At 44.7% G+C, this 21,523-nt stretch overlaps 2 protein-coding genes across 2 annotated transcripts in view; one reads left to right on the top strand and one right to left on the bottom strand.

Moving 5' to 3' along the window:
• Nucleotides 1-18,787, bottom strand: part of mpdu1b (mannose-P-dolichol utilization defect 1b) — an 81,710-nt gene extending 62,923 nt beyond the window's left edge. The window contains exons 1-2 of the mRNA XM_072258543.1: nt 18,629-18,787; nt 16,948-17,013 (exon numbers count right to left, since the gene is read on the bottom strand). Coding sequence (XP_072114644.1) covers nt 16,948-17,013; nt 18,629-18,725 — 163 coding nt within the window. The 5' untranslated portion in view covers nt 18,726-18,787. The remainder of the gene's footprint in view (nt 1-16,947; nt 17,014-18,628) is intronic.
• Nucleotides 1-21,523, top strand: part of LOC140198392 (rhodopsin kinase GRK1-like) — a 569,956-nt gene that overhangs the window by 324,933 nt on the left and 223,500 nt on the right. The window lies entirely within an intron of this gene.

Here is a 21,523-nt window from a genome sequence, read left to right on the forward strand (position 1 = left end):
TGTTTCTGACTTCCACCCACACTGACTCAGTAGATTATCCCCCCATGGCCTCCTCCTTTTCTGCAGCCCTGACATTAACCCTGATTAGAAATGCCACATCCCCACCTCTTTCACCTTCCTTTCTGTTCTTTTTGAAACATCTAAAGCCTGGCACACTCAGCAGCCATTCCTGCTCCTGAGACATCCAAGTCTCTGTAATGGCCAAAATGTCATAGTTCCACGTATTGATCCAAGCTCTAAGTTCATCCTCCTTGCTTATGATATTCCTTGCATTAAAATAGACCATCTCAAACCATCTGACTGAGTGCATCTTTGCCCTATCATCTGCTTATTTTTCCTCACAAACTCCCTACAAGCTGTCAGTATTTGTGCGCCAATCTCTGTCTCCTCACTTCAGTTCCCACCCTCTTTTAAATCTAGTTTCAACCCTCCCCAATACTATAAGCAAACCTCTCTCCAGGATATTGGTTCCCCTCCAGTTCAGATGCAGCCCGTCCCACTTGTACGGGTCACCCTTACACCAGAAAAGGATCCAATGATGCAAGAGCTTGAAACCCTGCCCCCTGCACCACCTCCTCAGCCACTCATTTACCTGCGCTATCTTCCTGTTCTGACCTTCCCTAGGTTGTGGTACTGAGAGTAATCCAGAGATTACCACCTTGGAAGTCCTGCTCTTCAGCCTCCTTCCTAACTCCCTAAACTTACTGAGCAGGACCTCTACCCCTCTCCTGCCTACGTCATTGGTACCAACATGTACCACAACCTCCGACTGCTCACTCTCCCCTTCCAGAATATTCTACAACAGTTCAGAGACATCCTGGACCCAAGCACCCAGGAGGCAACACAGTATCCTGGTGCCTCTTTTGCTGCCACAGAATCTCCTATCTGTCCTGCCAACTATCGAGTCCCCTATGACTATTGCTCCATCTGACTTCACCCTACCCTTCTGAGGCTCAGAGCCCACGACAATGCTATTGACCTGGCTGCTGCTTCTTTGACCAGAGAGGTCATCCCCCTCAGCAGTATCCAACGGGGTATACCTGTGCTGAGGGGAATGGTCACAGGGGGGCCCTGCACTGACTTCCTTCTCCCTTTATCTCTCTCAGTGTTCACTCATCTACTCCCCGAATTCTGCACTCTGGGTGTAACCACTTGCTCAAAGGTCATAGCTATAAAATGCTCTGCCTCTCGGATGATCCTAAGTTCATTCAACTCCAGCTCCAGCTCCTTAATGCGGCCTTTCAGGAGCTGGAATTGACTGCACTTCCCACAGGTATACTCATCAGGGAGACTGTCAGGTTCCATGAATTCCCTCATCCTACAGGAGGAGCATTCCACTGCTATATCTGCCATCCTGTCTGCACTGTACTACGGGCAACCAAGACCAAATCCTCTAATCTGTTTCTTTGGACTCAGCCTCTTCTTGTTGAAGCCTCTTGAGTCAAAGCCTGATACTCCCTCTTCCACTCTCACTGCTGACTCACTTCCAACAATGGCTGCACAGCTTATCCCTTCTGTACTTTTATTTACCTCGAAGTGCTCTGTTCCTGCCATTGATTGGGCTTCCGGAATAAAAGGACCTTATTGGCAGCTATGCACAAGCCTCGAAACAGTAGCTGGGTTGTGGACCTCAGATTACAACAGGAAATAGAAAAGGCATGTCAAAAGGACAAAGTCATGGGAGAATTCAACATGCAGGTCAATTGGGAAAATCAGGTTGGTAATGGATCTCAAGAGAGTGAGCTTGTTGTTGAGCCTACTAGGAGATCAGCTGTACTGGATTGGGTGTTCCCTTGTATTTAATAACTGGTAGAACCCCCTTTAGCAGCAATAATCTCCACCAAACGTTCCTGTAGCCGCTGATCAGACTTGCGCCACAGCGAGGAGGAATTGAGAACACTCCTCCATACAAAACTGTTTCAGTTCATCAGTATTTCTGGGATACCTTGCGTGAACAGCCCTCTTCAGGCCATGCTACAGCATCTCAATTGGGTTAAGGTCTGGAGTCTGACTTGGTCATTCCAAAACATGAATTTTCTTTTTTAAATCATTCTGTTGTTGATTTACTTTTGTGTTTCTGATCACTGTCTTGTTGCATTATCCAACTTCAATTAAGCTTCGGTGACGGACCGCTACCCTGACATTCTCCTATAAAGTGTCTTGATGCAAATTTGAATTCATTGTTCCCTCAATGATTGCAAGCTAACCAGGCCCTGAGGCAGCAAAACAGCCGCAAACCATGATGCTCCTTCCACCATGCTTTACAGTAGGGATGAGGTTTTGGTGTTGGTGTGCAGTGACTTTTTACATCCAAATGTTTTTGCATTTCTGCCAACAAGTTCAATTTTTGTCTCATCTGTCCATAGAATATTGTCCCAGAAGCATTGTGGAAAATCCAAATGGTCTTTTGGAAATTTAAGACATGCAACAATGCGTTTTTTGGAGAGCAACGGTTTCCCCCGTGGTGTCCTTCCATGAACACCATTCTTGTTCAGTGTTTTTATTCTAGTGGACACACCAACAGAGACTTTATCAATTTCTTTATAGATTTCTGCAGGTCTTTTGCTATTCCCCTTGGGTTCTTTTTCACCTCGTCCAGCATCGCACGTTGTGCTGTTGGTGTGATCTTTGCAGGATGCCCACTCCCAGGGAAGAGTAGCAACAGTACTGAGTTTCCTCTGTTTGTAGACAATTTCTCTTACTGTGGACCGACTAACACTCAGGTCTTTAGAAATGCTTTTGTAGCCTTTTCCATCTTGATACATCTCTACAATGCTTATTCTAAGCTCCTCTGAAAGTGGTTTTGATTGACGCAAGGTGTACATAAACTGACTTTTTTTGAGAACAGGCTTTGTCAGTAACCTGTTGTGTGTCTTTTTAATAGGCAGGGCACCTCTACAACCCACACCTCCAATCTCATCGCACTGATTGGAACACCAAATAGCTTTTGTAGAAGGGGTTCACATACTTTTTGAACCTAGACTGTGATTGTTTAAATGGTGTATTCATTTTTGATAAGAACAAGTACAATTGTTTGTGTGTTATTAGGCAGATTGTGTTTGTCTGTTATTGAGACTTAGATGAAGATCAGACCACATTTTATGAGTGATTACTGCAGAAAAACGGAACTGCAAAGGGCTCACAAATTTTCTCTCTATAACTCTATCACAGTTCACGACCTCCTCTACTGCCATGATGAGTCCACACTCGGGTTGGAGAAGCAACACTACATATTCTGCCTGGGTAGTCTCCAACCTGACTATATAAAAGTTATTCTCAAACTTCTGGTAATTTCTTCCACCCACTTTCTCTTTCTTCAATTGCTTGTTCTGATTACCCTCTCACCCCTTTTCTTCTCCTCACCTGCCTCTCACCTCCCTCTGGTGCCTTACCCTTCCCCTTCTTCCATGGTCCACTGTCCTCCCTGATCAGATTCCTTCTTCAACCCTTTACCTCTTCCACTTATCACCTCCCAGCTTCTTACTTCATCCCACCCCCCCCCCACCCAGAACCTTCTTCCCTCATCTGGTCTCACCTATCACCTGCTCCTTTCCCTCTCCCATCTTCTTTTTCTGGCTTCTTCCTCCTTCCTTCTCAGTCCTGAAGAAAGGTCTCGACCCAAAACAGCGATTGTTTATTCATTTCCACAGATGCTGCCAGACCTGCTGAGTTCCCCCAACATTTTGTGTGTGTTGCTCTGGATTTCCAGTGTCTGCAGAATCTCTGGTGTTCATGGCACAGGGATTCTAGTACAGTATGGTGTAACGCAAGGACAACGGAGCGAGGTGGGACGTAGGGTCCGAGAATGTGGCAGCCCCACCAGGAAGGCGATATGAAAGAGGTAACTGCTTCAAAATATGTCAGCATATGCTACCTTAATTTTCTTGCGGGCATTTACAGAAAAATAATAAAATTTATGAAAAAACTACACATACAGTAAATAAAAACTGACCAACAACCAATATGCAAAAGACGAACTGTACAAATAACAAAAATACTGAAAACGTGAGGTGTCAAGGCCTTGAAAGTGAGACTGTAGCTTGTGAAATCAGTTCACTGTTGAGGTGAGTGAACTTATCCAAGCTGGTTCAAGAGCCTGATGGTTGAAGGGTAATAATTGTTCCTGAATCTGTGGTGTGAGACCTGAGGCTCCTGTACCTAATGGTAGCAGTGAGTAGAGTGTGTGGCCTTTACGAAGGCAGAAGAGAGAAAAGAGAATAACAATACTGTCTGTCTTCCTGAAGCAACATACTGTGAAGTGCCTGGAGTTGGGGAGCCACAGAAGGTGGTGTAGGACAAAACCTCTGCAGATCCACAGTAACTCACCTTCCCTAAGGAGAAGCCTCTGATGTGTTGGAGGGGAGACCGGAAATCCAGCCCCAGTCTGTGTTTACTGTGTTTTTCTTGCAATATCATTCTGGAGGAACGCTGTATCATTTTTTAATGCATGCATTTCTAAATGACAATAAACGAGAACTGAGTATCCTCATAATCGAATAATCTAATCTAATCTATAATAGAAGCTTGGTCACAACCGAGGAACTCCACAGGGAGGAAGTTTTATTTTCATTGTCTACCTGCATCAGTCTCCCAACTACATCCCATCTCCTTCTCCCTACCTGCCCTCTATCACACACCTCCCATTTCCATCCAACAATTTGGGTTCCTGCCTCACCCCCTCCCTTCACCATAAGACATAGGAGTAGAATTAGGCCATTTTGGCCCATCAAATCTGCTCCGCCATTTAATCATGGCTGGTCCTTTTTTTCCCCTCCTCAGCCCCACGACCCAGCCTTCTCCCTGTAACCTTTGATGCCATGTCCAATCAAGAACCTATCAATCTCTGCCTTAGATACACCCAACAACTTGGGTGTGGTCATTGCCTGTGGTAATAAATTCCACAAACGCACCAATCTCTGGCTAAAGAAATTACCCCACATCTCTGTTTTAAACGGAAGCCCCTCTATCCTAAAGCTGTGTCCTCTTGTCCTAGACCACGGGAAACATCCTTTCCACATCTACTCTGTCTAGGCCTTTCAATATTCGAAAGATTTCAATGAGAACCCTTCTCCATCCTTCTAAATTCCAGTGAATACAGACCCAGAGCCATCAAACGTTCCTCGTATGATAACCCTCTCATTCCAGGAATCATCCTTGTGAACCTCCTCTGAACCCTCTCCAATACCAGCATATCTTTTCTAAGATGAGGAGCCCAAAACCGTTCACAATACTCATGGTGAGGCCTCACCAGTGTCTTATAGAGCCTCAGCTTCACATCGCTAATCTTGTATTCTAGACCTCTTGAAATGAATGCTAATATTACATTTGCTTTCCTCACTGCTGACTGAAGCTGCAAGTTAACCTTTAGGGTGCTCTGTACAGGGCCTCCCAGGTTCCTTTGCATCTCAGATTTTTAGATTTTCTCCCCATTTAGAAAGTAGTCTGCATATTTATTTAGAGCATAAGAGATAAGAGCAGAAGTAGGCCATTTGGCCCATTAAGTCTGCTCTGCCATTCAATCATGGGCTGATCCACTTCATCCAGTCATCCCCACTCCCCTGATTTCACCCCATACCCTTTGATGCCCTGGCTAATCAAGAACCTATCTATCTCTGCCTTAAATACACCCAATGACTTCGCCTCCACAGCCACTCGTGGCAACAAGTTGCACAGATTTACCACCCTCTGAAGTAATTTCTCCGCATCTCTATTCTAAATGGACGTCCTTCAATCCTGAAGTCGTGCCCTCTTGTCCTAGAATCCCCTACCTTGGGAAATAACATTGCCATATCTAATCTGTTCAGGCCTTTTAACATTTAGAATGTTTCTATGAGATTCCCCCTTCATTCTCCTGAACTCCACCAAAGTGCATGACCATGCATTTTCCAACATTGTATTTCATTTGCCACTTTCTTGCCCATTCTTCTAATCTGTCTAAGTCCTTCTGCAGCCTTCCTGTTTCCTCAACACTACCTGCCCCTCCAGCAATCTTTGTATCATCTGCAAACTTGGCAACAAAGCCTTCTATTCCATCATCTAAATCACTGATATAGAGCATAAAAAGAAGCGGTCCAAACATCGATCCATGTGGAACACCACTAGTCAGTGGCAGCCAAACAGAAAAGGATCTTTTTATTCCCACTCAGTGCCTCCTACCAATCAGCCAATGCTCTAACCATGCCAGTAACTTTCCTGTAATATCACGAGCTCATAGCATAGTAAGCAGCCTCATGTGTGGTACCTTGTCAAAGGCCTCTGAAAGTCCAAATATACACATCAACTACATCCCCTTTATCTATCCTACTTGTAATCTCAAAGGGTTCCAACAGGTTGGTCAGGCAAGGTTTTCCCTTAAGGAAACCATGCTGGCATTGTCCTATCTTGTCCCATGTCACCAAATGCTCCATAACCTCATCCTTAACAATTGACTCCAACACCTTCCCAACCACTGAGGTCAGGCTAGCTGGTCTATAATTTCCTTTTTGCTGCCTTCTTCCTTTCTTAAACAGTGGAGTGACATTTGCAATTTTCCAGTCATCTGGCAGCATGCCAGAGTCCAATGATTTTTGAAAGATCATTCCTAATGCCACCACAATCTCTAATGCTACCTGTTTCAGAACCCTAGCGTGCAGTTCATCTGGTCCGCATGTCTTATGTATCCTAAGGTCTTTCAGCTTTTTGAGCACCTTCTCCCTTGTAATAATAACTGCACTCACTTCTCTTCCCTCACACCCTTCAATATCTGGCACACTGCAAGTGTCTTCCACGGTGAAGACTGATGCAAAATATTCATTTAATTCATCTGCCATCTCCTTGTCCCCCGTTATTATTTCTCTAGCCTCATTTTCTAGAGGTCCTATATCTACTCTCATCTTTCTTTTTTTTATGATAAAAAGCTTTTAAAAAACATTTTGACAATGTTTGCTAGCTTGCTTTCATATTTCATCTTTTCCCTCCTAATGATTCTTAGTTGCTCTCTATAGGTTTTTAAAAGCTCTTAATCCTCTACCTTCCCACTAATTTTTGCTTTGTTGCCCCAAAAGTGGTTGAGCATGGAGTGAGTAGGTGCATGTGAGTGTGGCTCTCGATTTTTATTGAAAATCTACCTGTTTATCTTTGCCATACGCTCGAAATAACTGAATATTTAACATTGTGAACAACCCGAGACGTTGCTGGACACTGAAATGGCAAATAAAATGCACCTCTGAAGTAAAACTGAGGAAAAAGACAGCAAAGCCTCGAGCAAGAAAGCTGATGTTACGGTTATGGTGCTGTTGCACGATGCTGGGCCTGCGTTATCTGATGACCTTGAGAGGCATCGTTTAGTACTTCTTACTGACATGACGCAAGCGGTGCATTCTGCCCTAAAAAGAGAACTCGAAGATGCATTGTCACCAGTGAATGCTACCATGGAACAAATTATGTCTTATTAGGAGTCGCAGGATGAACGCATTCATGAGGTTGAAGATGGCCTGTATGATTATAGTGACCAACTGGTGAGCACTGAAGCCGCCATTGCAGCGTTGCAGAGTGAAAACGCATTTCTGAAGGGGTAGCTAGATGACCTCGAAAATTGGTCGCGGAGATCCAATTTGAGAGTGGTCGGCATTCCTGAAAATTTGGAAGGTTCGGACCCTATTAAATTTATGACCAAGTTTTTTGACGAAAACTTGGTGGGGACAAATTTCTTCTCAAGGCCTCTTGTGCTCCCGCGTGCTCACCGAGCCGGACGTAAACCATCCAGCGTCCCTGAAGCCAGCAAACGAGACCAAGAACGTTCCTGGTTCTCTTTCACTACTTTCAAGATAAGCAACGCATCATCAGTAGACGAAAGCAGGAGCTGTATTTCCGCGGGCACCGGGTGTTTTTTTATGAGGATTTTAGTGCGGAGCTGGGGAGAAAACGAGCAGCGTTCAGAGGTGAAATCTCTGCCTTACGGGAAAGGGCTCTTGTATCCTGCCCGGCTCCAGGTCACCCATGAAGGTAAAAAGCATTATTTCGATACACCAGAGGCAGCCAAAGAGTTTTACCATTCGCGCTGGGGAGAAGAAGAATGAGAAGAGCAATGACTTTTTTTTCAGGTTATTCATGCAGCATTGAAGGGGCCTCCCACCAAGGTAAACTGTTAATTTTCACAACCCATTTCTTTGTTCATTTTTTTCCAGTTTAATTTGTGGAACGCGATCGGGTTGAACTGTTATGCTGCGGAATCTGATTAACAAGAACTTTCAACCAGCAAAATGTAAATATTTGGGATTTGCATCTCTGGCGTTTAGTTTTCCAGTTTCTTGTTTTTAATGTTTTGCTTGGCCTGTGTTACCTTTAGCCTATATATATTAAAGGTAGAATAAGTGAGTACAAATTTTAAGGAGGGGAGCCACCCTAGATTAGATTGAAAGTTTTGGTTGTAAGGAGAACGCTTTGATGAAAGTTTTTTGTTTGGTAATGCCTGCAATCATCCTCAGTTCGGCAGTTAATTGTCTTTTCTTGTTTGTGTAAAGGAGTGGGGTGAGTGTTTTGGGGGATCACCATGGCAGCTTATTCTTTTGTGTGTTGTGGATGGGCCAGACTTTTTTTCCATTGTGCGTTATTGTGTGCAGCTTGTGCCCTCGACTGTTTTGGATTGTAGGCCCTGTGTGTCTTTTGATATGGTTAACATGGGTGATGCTGATGGAGGCCACCCTATGAGGGTTATTTCTTGGAATGTAAAGGGGCTCAATGGTCCTGTTAAAAGAGCTAAAGTTTTCTCTCATCTGAAACAATTAAAAGCAGATATACTATTTCTATAAGAGTGGAAGACCATAATAGACTCCGTAAAGCATGGATTAGTCAGGTTTTCCATTCCAGATTTAATAGCAGGTCTGGGGGGGGCGGCAGTACTAATCACCAAAAGAATGCAGATTACACTATCTGATGTAATCAGTGACCCTAATGGTTGCTTTATTACAGTCTCTGGATCTCTTTTTCAGATACCTGTCATTTTGGTAAATCTTTATGACCCTAATTGGGACGATGTCCACTTTGCGAATAAGGTTTTGTCATTAATACCTAACCTGACTACACACCAGCTAATCTTTTCAGGAGATTTGAACTGTGCTACTGACCCATTGCTTGATAGGTCTAGCCCTAGGGGAACTTCTTCTAGTACGGCAAAGGTCTTCTTGACGTTTATGCAACAAAATGTTACATGGATCCTTGGAGATTTTTGAATCCATCCGTTAGGCAATTCTCTTTCTTTTCTCATGTTCACCACTCCTATTCCAGGCTAGACTATTTCTTTATAGATGGCTCCTTGATACCAATGATTAGACAAATTGAGTACACTGTCATAGTTATATCTGGACCTATGTTTTCCTTTAAACATTAGAGAATGGCCTCTGTGGAGACTTAACCCCCTTTTGCTTTCCAATGAGAAATTTTGCAGTTATATATCGGCTAACGTTGATGCATTCTTCGAGGCTAACAAAACTGAGTCGGTATCATATTCTTTACTTTGGGAAACTTTAAAAGCTTGCTTGAGGGGTCAAATAATATCTTACACTTCACATGCCAATAAAGAGCATAGGAAGGAAATGCAAGTGTTATCGCAATCTATTTTGGACCTGGATAGGCAATATTCTGAGGCACCCACTGCAGAATTATATAAAAGCCGGGTTGATTTGCAAGCACGAGGAAATCTGCAGATGCTGGAAAATCAAGCAACACACACAAAATGCTGGTGGAACGCAGCAGGCCAGGCAGCATCTATAGGAAGAAGTACAGCCAACATTTCGGGCCGAGACCCTTCATCAGGACTAACTGAAAGAAGAGATAGTAGAGATTTGAAAGTGGGAGGGGGAGGGGGAGATCCAAAATGATAGGAGAAGACAGGGAAGGGAGGGATGGAGCTAAGAGCTGGAAAGTTGATTGGCAAAATGGATACAGAGCTGGAGAAGGGAGAGGATCATGGGACAGGAGGCCTGGGGAGAAATAAAGGGGGAGGGGAGCACCAGAGGAAGATGGAGATCAGGCAAGGAGTCATTGTGAGAGGGACAGAGAGAGAAAAAAGAGAGAGAGAGAAAAAAAGGAAAAAATAATAAATAAATAAGGCATGGGGTAAGAAGGGGAGGAGGGGCATTAACGGAAGTTAGAGAAATCAATGTTCATGCCATCAGGTTGGAGGGTACCCAGACAGAATATAAGGTGTTGTTCCTCCAATCTGAGTGTGGCTTCATCTTGACAGTAGAGGAGGTCATGGATTGACATATCAGAATAGGAATGGGACGTGGAATTAAAATGTGTAGCCACTGGGAGATCCTGCCTTCCCTGGTGGACAGAGCATAGGTGTTCAGCGAAATGGTCTCCCAGTCTGCGTTGGTCTCACCAATATATAGAAGGCCACACCGGGAGCACCGGACGCAGTATATCACCCCAGCAGACTCACAGGTGAAGTGTTGCCTCACTTGAAAGGACCATCTGGGGCCCTGAATGGTGGTGAGGGAGGAAGCGTAAGGGCAGGTATAGCACTTACAAGGATAAGTGCTGGGAGGGAGATCAGTAGGAAGGGATGGGGGGTGACGAATGGACAAGGGAGTCGCGCAGGGAGTGATCCCTGCGGAAAGCAGAGAGAGGGGGGAGGGAAAGATGTGCTTGGTGGTGGGATCCCGATGGAGGTGGCAGAAGTTACAGAGAATTATATGATGGATCCGGAGGCTGGTGGGGTGGTAGGTGAGGACCAGGGGAACCCTATTCCTAGTGAGGTGGCGAGAGGATGGGGTGAGATCAGATGTGCATGAAATGGGAGAGATGCGTTTGAGAGCAGAGTTGATGGTAAGGGAAGGGAAGCCCCTTTCTCTAAAAAATGAAGACATCTCCTTCGTCCTGGAATGAAAAGCCTCATCCTGAGAGCAGATGCGGCAGATACGGAGAAATTGCGAGAAGGGGATGACATTTTTGCAAGAGACAGGGTGGGAAGAGGAATAGTTCATGTAGCTGTGAGAGTCCGTAGGCTTATAGTAGACATCAGTAGATAAGCTGTCTCCAGAGACAGAGACAGAAAGATCAAGAAAGGGGAGGGAGCTGTCGGAAATGGACCAGGTAAATTTGACGGCAAGGTGAAAGTTGAAGGCAAAGATAATGGACAACGAGCTCTGCATAAGTGCAGGAAGCAGCACCAATGCAGTCGTCGATGTAGCGAAAGAAAAGTGGGGGACGGATGCCAGTATCGGCTTGGAACATGGACTGTTCCACAAAGCTAACAAAAAAGCAGGCACAGCTGAGACCCATATGGGTGCCCATGGCTACACCTTTAGTTTGGAGGAAGTGGGAGAAGCCAAAGGAGAAATTATTAAGAGTAAGGACTAATTCCGCTAGATGGAGGAGAGTAGTGGTAGAGGGGAACTGGTTAGGTCTGGAATCCAAAAATAAGCAGAGAGCTTTGAGAGCTTCCTGGTGGGGGATGGAGGTATATAGGGACTGGACATCCATGGTGAAAATAAAGCGGTAGGGGCCAGGGAACTTAAAATCATTGAAAAAATTCAGAGCATGAGAAGTGTCACGAACATAGGTGGGAAGGGATTGAACAGTGTCGAGCTATGCAGAAATGAGTTCGGTGGGGCAGGAGCAAGCTGAGGCAATGGGTCTACCTGGACAGGCAGGTTTGTGGATCTTGGGTAGGAGGTAGAAATGGGAAGTATGGAGTGTGGGAACTATGAGGTTGGTGGCAGTGGATGGGAGATACCCAGAGCTGAAAAGGTTGGTGATGGTGTGGGAGACAATGGCCTGGTGCTCCTGGGTCATGATCGAGAGGTAAATAAGAGGAGGTATCAGCAAGTTGTTACTGTGCCTCGGCAAGGTAGCCTCCAACCTGATGGCATGAACATTGATTTCTCTAACTTCCGTTAATGCCCCTCCTCCCCTTCTTACCCCTTATTTATTTATCACTTTTTCCTTTTTTTTTTTCTCTCTCTCTCTCTGTCCCTCTCACAATAACTTCTTGCCTGATCTCCATCTTCCTCTGGTGCTCCCCTCCCCCTTTCTTTCTCCCCAGGCCTCCCATCCCATGATCCTCTCTCTTCTCCAGCTCTGTACCCCTTTTGCCAATCAACTTTCCAGCTCTTGGCTCCATCCCTTCTCCCTCCTCTCTTCTCCTATCATTTCAGATCTCTCCCTCCCCCTCTCAAATCTCTTACTATCTCTTCTTTCAGTTAGTCCTGACGAAGGGTCTCAGCCCGAAACGTCGACTGTACTTCTCCCTATAGATGCTGCCTGGCCTGCTGCGTTCACCAGCATTTTGTGTGTGTTGCTTGATTTGCAAGCGTAGTTTAATCTCCTATCTACAAACCTATCAGAACAATTAATTCTTAAGACATGTGGCCTCTATTATGAATATGGTGACAAGGCGAGCCGGCTTGTGGCTCATCAGTTGAAGCGTCAAGCTGCACCACGACTTATTCCCCAGATAAGAGACACACGCCAAAACTTGACAAGCAATCCAAAAGAGATTAATAACATCTTTGCAGCTTTTAATTCCTCTCTGTATACCTCAGAGTTTCCCTCAGATATAACAAATATGGAACGTCTTTTAGATAATTTGGAAATACCAACTCTTGAATCAGAGGAGGTGGAGAATTTAGATCAGGCTCTTGGGCAGGAAGAGATTAATAATGCCATTATAGCTATGCAGAGTGGTAAGTCACCAGGCCCTGATGGTTATCTGATAGAAGATAAGCTCATACCAGTCCTTCTAGAAGTGTTTCAGGAATCTTTGGAGAACGGTTCCTTACCTCCTACTCTTTCACAGGCATCTATTTCACTACTTCTTAAAAAGGACAAGGACCCAACTCAATGTGGATCATATCGCCCCATCTCACTTTTGAATGTGGATGTGAAAATTTTGGCTAAAGTGTTTGTGTGCTGTTTAGAACACCCCCTTCCCAAGATAATCTCAGGTGATCAAACAGGTTTTATTAAAAATCGCCATTCTTTTTTTAATATCAGTCGACTGGCTGATGTGGTTTATTCATCCAGTGCCTCTCTGAGTCGGGAGGATGTTATCTCCTTGGACATGGAGAAGGCGTTCGATAGAGTGGAGTGGGTATATTTGTTTAGTGTTTTGGAGAAATTTGGATTTGGCAGAATATTTGTAGCCTGGGTTAAGCTATATCACTCGCCTTTAGCGGGCATACAGGCAAATTATTCCCGATCTGACTATTTCCCATTAACACCTGGCACTTGCCAAGGCTGCCCATTGCCGCCTCTTCTTTTTGCAATCGTAATTGAGCCTCTTTCTATTGCACTTAAGTCAACTACATTATTTCACGGCGTTAGGAGAGGGGACATGGAACACCGTGTATCCCTATATGCTGATAACCTCTTACTTTATGTTAGCGACCCTGCAGATAGCAGTCCTGCTATTGTGTCATTATTAGGTCAATTTGGAGCCTTCTCTGGCTATAAACTAAGACCAGGTGGGAGGAATACCTTGGTATAGATCTGGCTGAGGAATATTGGGCAAAAGCATTGAATAGGGTTCATTCCTCGTCACGATGTGCTAGACTGGGGCTCATACAATTTAGTTTTACACAGGGTACATTTAAGTAAAGCCAGGCTTGCTGACATATATCCTGGGACAAACACTGGCTGTGACAGGTGTTCCTTCTCTTCGCCTGGTTTAGTGCATGCATTTTGGTCTTGCCCTCGGCTTGATGTCTATTGGGTACTGGTTTTAAAAATTCTCAGTGAGGTTCTGGGAGTGACACTGAGACATAGAAACATAGAAACATAGAAAATAGGTGCAGGAGTAGGCCATTCGGCCCTTCGAGCCTGCACCGCCATTAATTATGATCATGGCTGATCATCCAACTCAGAACCCTGCACCAGCCTTCCCTCCATACCCCCTGATCCCCGTAGCCACAAGGGCCATATCTAACTCCCTCTTAAATATAGCCAATGAACTGGCCTCAACTGTTTCCTGTGGCAGACCTTGCCCACTTATAGCTGTATTTGGTGTGGCAGATAATGTTTTGGGTTTAAATGCAAGCCAGTCGGATATCATTGCATTTACATTGCTATGGCCCCTTGGAGAATCTTGCTGGTCTGGAAATCTGCCATGCCGCCCACCTCCCCCCCCCCACATCTGCTGCTGCTTGGTTAGAGGACATAACGTTTTTTCTGAAACTAGAGAAGATTAAATTTACTCTGAGGAGGTCTGTGAAAAAGTTTTATTCAAAATAGAGACCTTTCTTGTCATATTTTGGGAGTTTTAAGGAATTACCTACCAGTTGAGGGCATTTGATTGTACTTGGGGATTTGCCCCTTTTAACGTGCGTATGGTTTACCTCATAGGATGATTAATGCATTGTAATACGAGTGTATTCTGGATCATCTGATGTATTGTGGATGTGTGTGGGCCTTCGTCTTGAAGGAATGTGGGGGTATGGCTGTGAATTGTCTATACTTATATTTCTGAAGTGTTTTATTGTAAATATATTACCTGCCATGGTATATGCGGGGATGGTGGGTTAGGGGAATTTTGTTTAAGGGTAAGATATAAAAGCAAAAGGAGGAAAAGAAAATTAGAACATTTAAAAAATAATAATTTTTGCTCTGTTGTATGCCCTCTCTTTTGCTTTTACATTAACTTTGACTTCCCTTGTCAGCCATGATTTTGCTATTTTGCCATTTGAGTATTTCTTCATTTTCGAATAAATCCATCCTGCACCTTCCTCATTTTTCACAGAAATTCGCACCATTGCTGCTCTGGTGTCATCCCCGCCAGCATCTCCTTCCAATTTACTTTGGCCAACTCCTCTCATACCACTGTAATTTCTTTTACTCCACTGAAATACTGCTATGTCAGACTTCACTTTCTCCTTTCAAATTTCAAGCTGAACACAATTTCAAGTCGAACACAATTTCAAGTCTGATCACTGCCTCCAAAAGGTTCTTTTATCTTGAGATTCCTAATCACCTCCGGTTCACTACATAACACCCAATTGAGTATAGTTGATCCCCAGGTAGGCTCAATGACAAACTGCTCTAAAAAGCCATCTCATAGGCATTCAACAAACTCGCTCTCCTGCGATCCATTACCAACCAGATTTTCCCAATTGACCTGCATGTTGAAATCTCCCAAGATTATCATAACATTACCCTTCTAATATGCCTTTTCTATTTCCGGTTGTAATCTGTGGTTCACATCCCAGCTACTGTTTCGAGGCCTGCATATAATTGCCATCAGGGGCCTTTTACCCTTGCAGTTCAGTTTCTTACTCAACCCACAAGGATTCAACATCTTCTGATCTTGCGTCACATCATTCTAATGATTTGATGCCATTCTTTACCAGCAGAGCCATGCCACCCCCTCTACCTACCTTCCATCTCTCTGATACGATGTGCAACCTTGGACATTCAGCTCCCAACTACAACCATCCTTCAGCCACGATTCAGTGATGGCCACAACATCACACCTGACAATCTGTAATAGTGCAACAAGATCATCCACCTTATTTATTAAACTCTGTGCATTGAGATATAATACCCTGAGTACCAGCTTTCTCCCTTCCTGATGTAGAAATTTGGCCCTATGTGATGACGATTCTTTCCCCACCTCACCAACCCACTTGGCTGCGTCCCAACCACAGAATCTTTGTTGCTCCAGGTGCCCATATCAGTCTCTCATCTACAAGACAACAAGAGGAGTAGACCCCTCTGAACACTTTAGCCTAACCCGCCACTCAACCTGGGTTGCTGGAGCTGGGGGAGACAACAGCACTCACTGCAGCCTCTCTGCCTTCCCATTCACAAGATGCTCATCAGGATAAAATGTTAGCATTGCTTCTCACTCTGTGAATGGTAGTCCCAGGCCTTACATAGAACATGGAACAGTACAGCACAGTATAGGCCCTCTGGCCCACAATATTATGCTGAACTTTTAAACTTCTCCAAAATTAATCTAACCATTCCCTCCCACATAGCCCTCCATTTTTCTATCATCAATGTGTCTATCACCACCCCTGACAGCATGTTGCACATACCTACCAGTCTGTATAAACTCACCCCTGATGTCCATTCGTTACGTGCCGTGTCGTACAACATGGACGATCACAGTCTTTCCCTGACCATGATTGCTCCTGGCAAATTTTTCAACAGAAACGGTTTGCCATTCTTCTGGGCAGTGTCTTTACAAGACGGGTGACCCCAACCATTATGAATAGTTTGTGGAGATTGTCTGCCTGGTGTCAGTGGTCGCACAACCTGGACCTGTGATCTGCACCAGCTGCTCATACAACCACCCACCACTTCACGTGACCCTGATCGGGGGCTAAACAAGGGCTAAACATCTTACCCAAGGGTGATCTGCAGGCTACCAGAGGGACAGAGCATCTTACACCTTCTTTGGTAGAGACATATCTCCATCCTGTCACTCAACTCTGATATCTCCCTTAAATCTTCCTCCAAACACCTTAAAATTATGCCCTCTCATATTTGCCACTTCTGCTATGGGGAGGGGAAAAGGTGCAGGCTGCCCACTCCTTCTATGCCTCTTATCATCCTGTACACCACCCCTCACCTTTCTATGCCTCTTATCATCCTGTACACCACCCCTCACCTTTCTGCTCTCCAAAGAGAAAAGCCTTAGCTCACTGAAACTATCCTCATAAGACAAGCTCTCTAATCCGGGCAGCATCCTGGTAAATCTCCTTTGCACCCTCTCTAAGGCTTCCACATCCTTTCTATAATGAGGTGAGCAGAATTGAATGCAATACTCCAAGCAACACACACAAACTACTGGAAGAATTCAGCTGGTCAGGCAGTAGCTATGGAGATGAGTTTGTAGTTTAGAACTGAGACCGTAGTCCGATCATGGTTTTATAGAGCTACAATATTACCTCATGGTTCTTGAACTCAATCCCTGACTAGTGAAGTGGATTTTGCTTTAGTGGTACTAGGTTCAGGTGTACTCACCCATCACCGATCCCGCAATGATTCCTAGCCCCAAGAGTTTGCTGAGGAGGATTTTCAAACACGGAACTGGAAGGAATGGAAGATAAAATGTTAATGTTTCACCTGCACAGAGCCTGAATGAAAATACAGGATCCTAGGGTTACTCTGCAGGCTGGACAGCATTTGTGGGAGAGTCAACATGAACCGGGATAGGGTGTTTTATGTGGTAAGGAAGGAATGAACAACAGGGATGTTTGTCAGGTCAGGAGAGTGTGTTCATAGTGCTTTTCCCCAGTATTGGGGGATCATAAACTAGTGGTCATAGATTCCAGGTGAAAGAGCAGACGCAAAACCTTTTCACACAGACATTAATGGAACAAGACACTGGAGGAAGTGTACAGCCAGATATGAATACAATATTTTCAATTTGGACAGATACCTAGATAGCAAATAGGACAAGCTCTGGAAGGCTCCTTGATCAGCATGGAAGTTAGTCTGAAAGGCCTGCTTCTTGTGCTGCTCTGTGAAGTATGAAGGATGGTGGCACTGGGAGGTGGGTCGGTCGGGGTACAGCAGGGTAGAGAGACCAGGCAGTTATTCCTACTCCTTTTTCTACTGGAGGAGATGGCACCATTGAACATTGCATCCTTCAGACAGTTCATGGAACCACCTCTTTTGCTTTTACTTCTTTCAAATATGATTCTGCTACTGTGTTCTGTATCTTGTTGGTGTGTTTTCAGGCCGAATGAACAATCTGGCATTTTGCTTTCTCTGAGAGAGGTCAGTGAGGTTTCAAGCAAAGAGCATGGACTGGAGGGAAGGAAGCCTGGATTAACTCCATTTCTCTCCAAGGAAGATTGAAATCAATGAGGACGGGAGTGGAAGGTGAGTGGGTGTTCAGCACCATCTGCCTGAGCTTGACTCGTCTCTTTCGAGCTCGCTGCTCCCAGAGGAACATGCCTGCATTCAAACAATCTCCCTTTCCCTCTTGCTCAATGCTGCCAGAGTATTGGGCCCCTGGTAAGATTTTATCAACACAGTTTGTGAACTGGCCCCTGTAGATCATGTTGGATGTGTCACTCCTTTTTGTTGCTATCTTGTGCGATTTTGTTCGGGGTGACCGGCTTGGTGGGCAGCAGTCAACAAAAAACACTGCGCTAAACTGAACTGAGCTGAGCTGACACTGAACAGTCCTGGGCTGTTTCAATGAATTTATGGTTTGATGTTTTATATTCTGCGCTTTTCGCCAGTTTTTCCCCCCATTGTTCTTGCTCTGTGCTTTTTTGTGCATTGGGGGGTTTGATGTTACTCTTTGAACAGCTAACACGGTTTTTTTTTGCTTTGTGGCTGTCTGTGGGAAGACAGGGTTGTCTACTCCATACATATTTTGATAATAAATATACTTTGAATCTTTAAGTTAAATAGATCTACCACATTACACATAAAATATTATAGAAAATAAAACATTTTTTAAATCGCCTCCCTATAGGTTGTGGATTGGAGTGGTCCCAACGACCACGACAGCACCAAGGACAACATTTCACGAAGTCCGGGGGCTCCTCGAGTGATTGACACCCAACTCCACCAATTAGACCCGAGCAGATTTGGTCACAGTGCTCCGTAGTGAGCCAATCGGGTGCGGGGATCAGAAATCATATGGCCCGCTTGCCATCGCCGCGCGGTTAAGGCGATGGGGACCCACCATGCAGGAAATTCAGCTCCAGGAGGAGTTCATCGTAGCAGCGCTCGGTGAGCAGGAAGTTTATCAGGAAAGTCTTCAGCAGCTCGGCGACCGCCATCTCCGCAATCCTCCCACCCAGCGGCGTCCACAGTGTCGCATTCCGGACCGTCCGGGCGGAAACAAACTGTTCCACGGTCCGATGTCTAAGGTTCCTACCCGCTTGGCCTTTGGTGCAACAAATATCCTGCCCCTTCTCGTTTCTTATATACACTATCTAATCATAAGTTTAACTTCAAAGAAGTAGGGTTTTATTTGCCTAATATCGTAGGACAGCTGTTTGGTGCTGCAGCCACAATCAAAACTAAAACGGCGACCCCCCTCCCCGTGGAAAAGAATCCAGGTCTCGGGATGTGCAGCCTCTTGCCGTACGAGAGCATTCTGACTGGCTGCCTTACAGAGACTCCAATGCGCAGGATGCAGGGGGATTATCACGTACACTGTTCATACAGATCAGGTCACAAAGTAAAACAATAATGATAATCGCTCTCTCCATGGCATTGAGGTTATGCCCGGCTGTTGTGCTCCGTGCCCGCTAACATGATGAACTGATAAGCGAGGCTTTGGGCCTACTCTGGGGTTCGGATCGAAGGACTAATTTCGGTTCAGAATGTTGTTGCTTCTATTGTTTGCATCATTTTTTTCTCTCTCCCTGGTGTTTATCTTTTTAATCGGGTTGTTTCGGGTTTCTTGCTTTGTGGCTGCCTTTAAGCAAGCACATCTCAAGACTGTATAATTTATACATTCGTTGATAATAAAAATGTATTTTTAAGACAGAATAATGTGTTTTAGCTACAGAGAAAATGGAGTGCACGTAAATAAAGTGTAAGATCATAATAAGGTAAAGCAGTGAATGTGATAGGCGGCACGGGATCCAGGGAAACTCGGCTGGAAGATGTGGCTTTGTGGGAGGGAAGGGTTAGATCGATCTTGCAGGAGGTTAAAAAGTCAGCCCAAATCGTGGGACGAGGGGCCTGTTCTGTACAGTAGTGTTCAATGCACTGTGTTAACGTTCCCTCTCTCCACGGGTGTGCCTGGCCTACGGAGAGCTTCCAGCATTGTCGGGGTTTATTTGATGGTTTTTGTATTTTAAAAAAACGTTTTAAAACAGGAAGCACTTTGGGGAAGTTGCCGAGTTACGGGAACATTCTGTACTGTCTTCCTGCTGTGTGTGTGTGTATATATAGAGGAGATTTACCAGGATGTTTCCTGAATTGGAGCGTTTGACTTGTGACGATGTTCATGGACATTAGGAACATTTAAGAAACTCTTCTATAGGCACATGGATGAAAGAAAAATGGAGGGTTTTAAGGGAGGGGCGAGTTAGATTGGTCTTGGAGCAGGTTAAAAACCTGGCACAACACCATGGCTGAAGAGCCTGTACTGTGCTGTCTACATTATTTTTCAGGGTCATCTGTAAATAGGTGAGGATTGGTATGGAAATGGAGTCTTGAGAAGCTAACAAACCGACACAAAGATGACAGAACTACTTACTTCACGTACACACCTCTGGAATAATGAACAATGAAGAAGTTCATTTAAACAGGAAGAGTTTATATTCCATAGTCATAGTTATACTTTATTGATCCCGGGGGAAATTGGTTTTCGTTACAGTTGCACCATAATTAATAAGTAATTAAACCATAAATAGTTCAATAGTAATATGTAAATTATGCCAGGAAATAAGTCCAGGACCAGCCTATTGGCTCAGGGTGTCTGACCCTCCAAGGGAGGAGTTGTAAAGTTTGATGGCCACAGGCAGGAATGACTTCCTATGATGCTCTGTTGCATCTCGGTGGAATGAGTCTCTGGCTGAATGTACTCCTGTGTCCAACCAGTACATTATGTAGTGGATGGGAGACATTGACCAAGATGGCATGCAACTTGGACAGCATCCTCTTTTCAGACACCACCGTCAGAGAGTCCAGGTTCCATCCCCACAACATCACTGGCCTTATGAATGAGTTTGTTAATTCTGTTGGTGTCTGCAGAATCCATTATGGAGGACAGCATGTGTATAAATATCTCTCCAGCAGACTTCATCATGATCATCATAACTCCAGTATTTCTATTTTTTAATGTTTCTTAATTGTACATATGATTTTTTTGTGTTCTATTGCTGAGCAGCAGTGAACCATCTGATTGGCCTATCAGAGTTCTCTTTGGGAACAAGTTGACTTGATCAGCATTTCTGATCTGGCTATTGTTCACTATTGCACTTAATAAAAAAAAAAATCAAACTCTGTGGATGAAGCCAGGGTCTGAATGAACTGCATCCACACATTTTGGGAACAGTCAGTGGAGGCATTAGTAAACAAATTTAACTTGTGTTAAAAAGATATAGAGTGCCAAAACAACGATTGATTTTCTGGGGGATCAGTGGGTTAGGCAGCATCAGTGGGGGAAGGAGATATCAAGCAACACACACACAGGCAGCATCTGGGCTCCCCTCCCCCTTTCTTTCTCCCTAGGCTTCCCGTCCCATGATCCTCTCCCTTCTCCAGCCTTGTATCCCTTTTGCCAATCAACTTTCCAGCTCTTAGCTCCATCCCTCCCACTCCTGTCTTCTATCATTTTGTATCTCCCCTTCCTCCTCCCACTTTCAAATCTCTTACTGTCTCTTCTTTCAGTCAGTCCTGACGAAGGGTCTCAGCCCGAAACGTCAACTGTACCTCTTCCTAGAGATGCTGCCTGGCCTGCTGCGTTCACCAGCATTTTTTGTGTGTGTTGCTTGAAGTTCCAGCATCTGCAGATTTCCTTGTGTGAAGGAGTTATCAGTCTCATTCTACTGCAGATGCTGCTTGACCTGCTGGGCCCCTCCAGCAGTTTGTTTGTGGTTGCAGATTCCAGCGTTTGCAG

Source organism: Mobula birostris, chromosome 5, assembly GCF_030028105.1.
Source record: "Mobula birostris isolate sMobBir1 chromosome 5, sMobBir1.hap1, whole genome shotgun sequence".
NCBI classification, from domain to species: Eukaryota; Metazoa; Chordata; class Chondrichthyes; order Myliobatiformes; family Myliobatidae; genus Mobula; species Mobula birostris.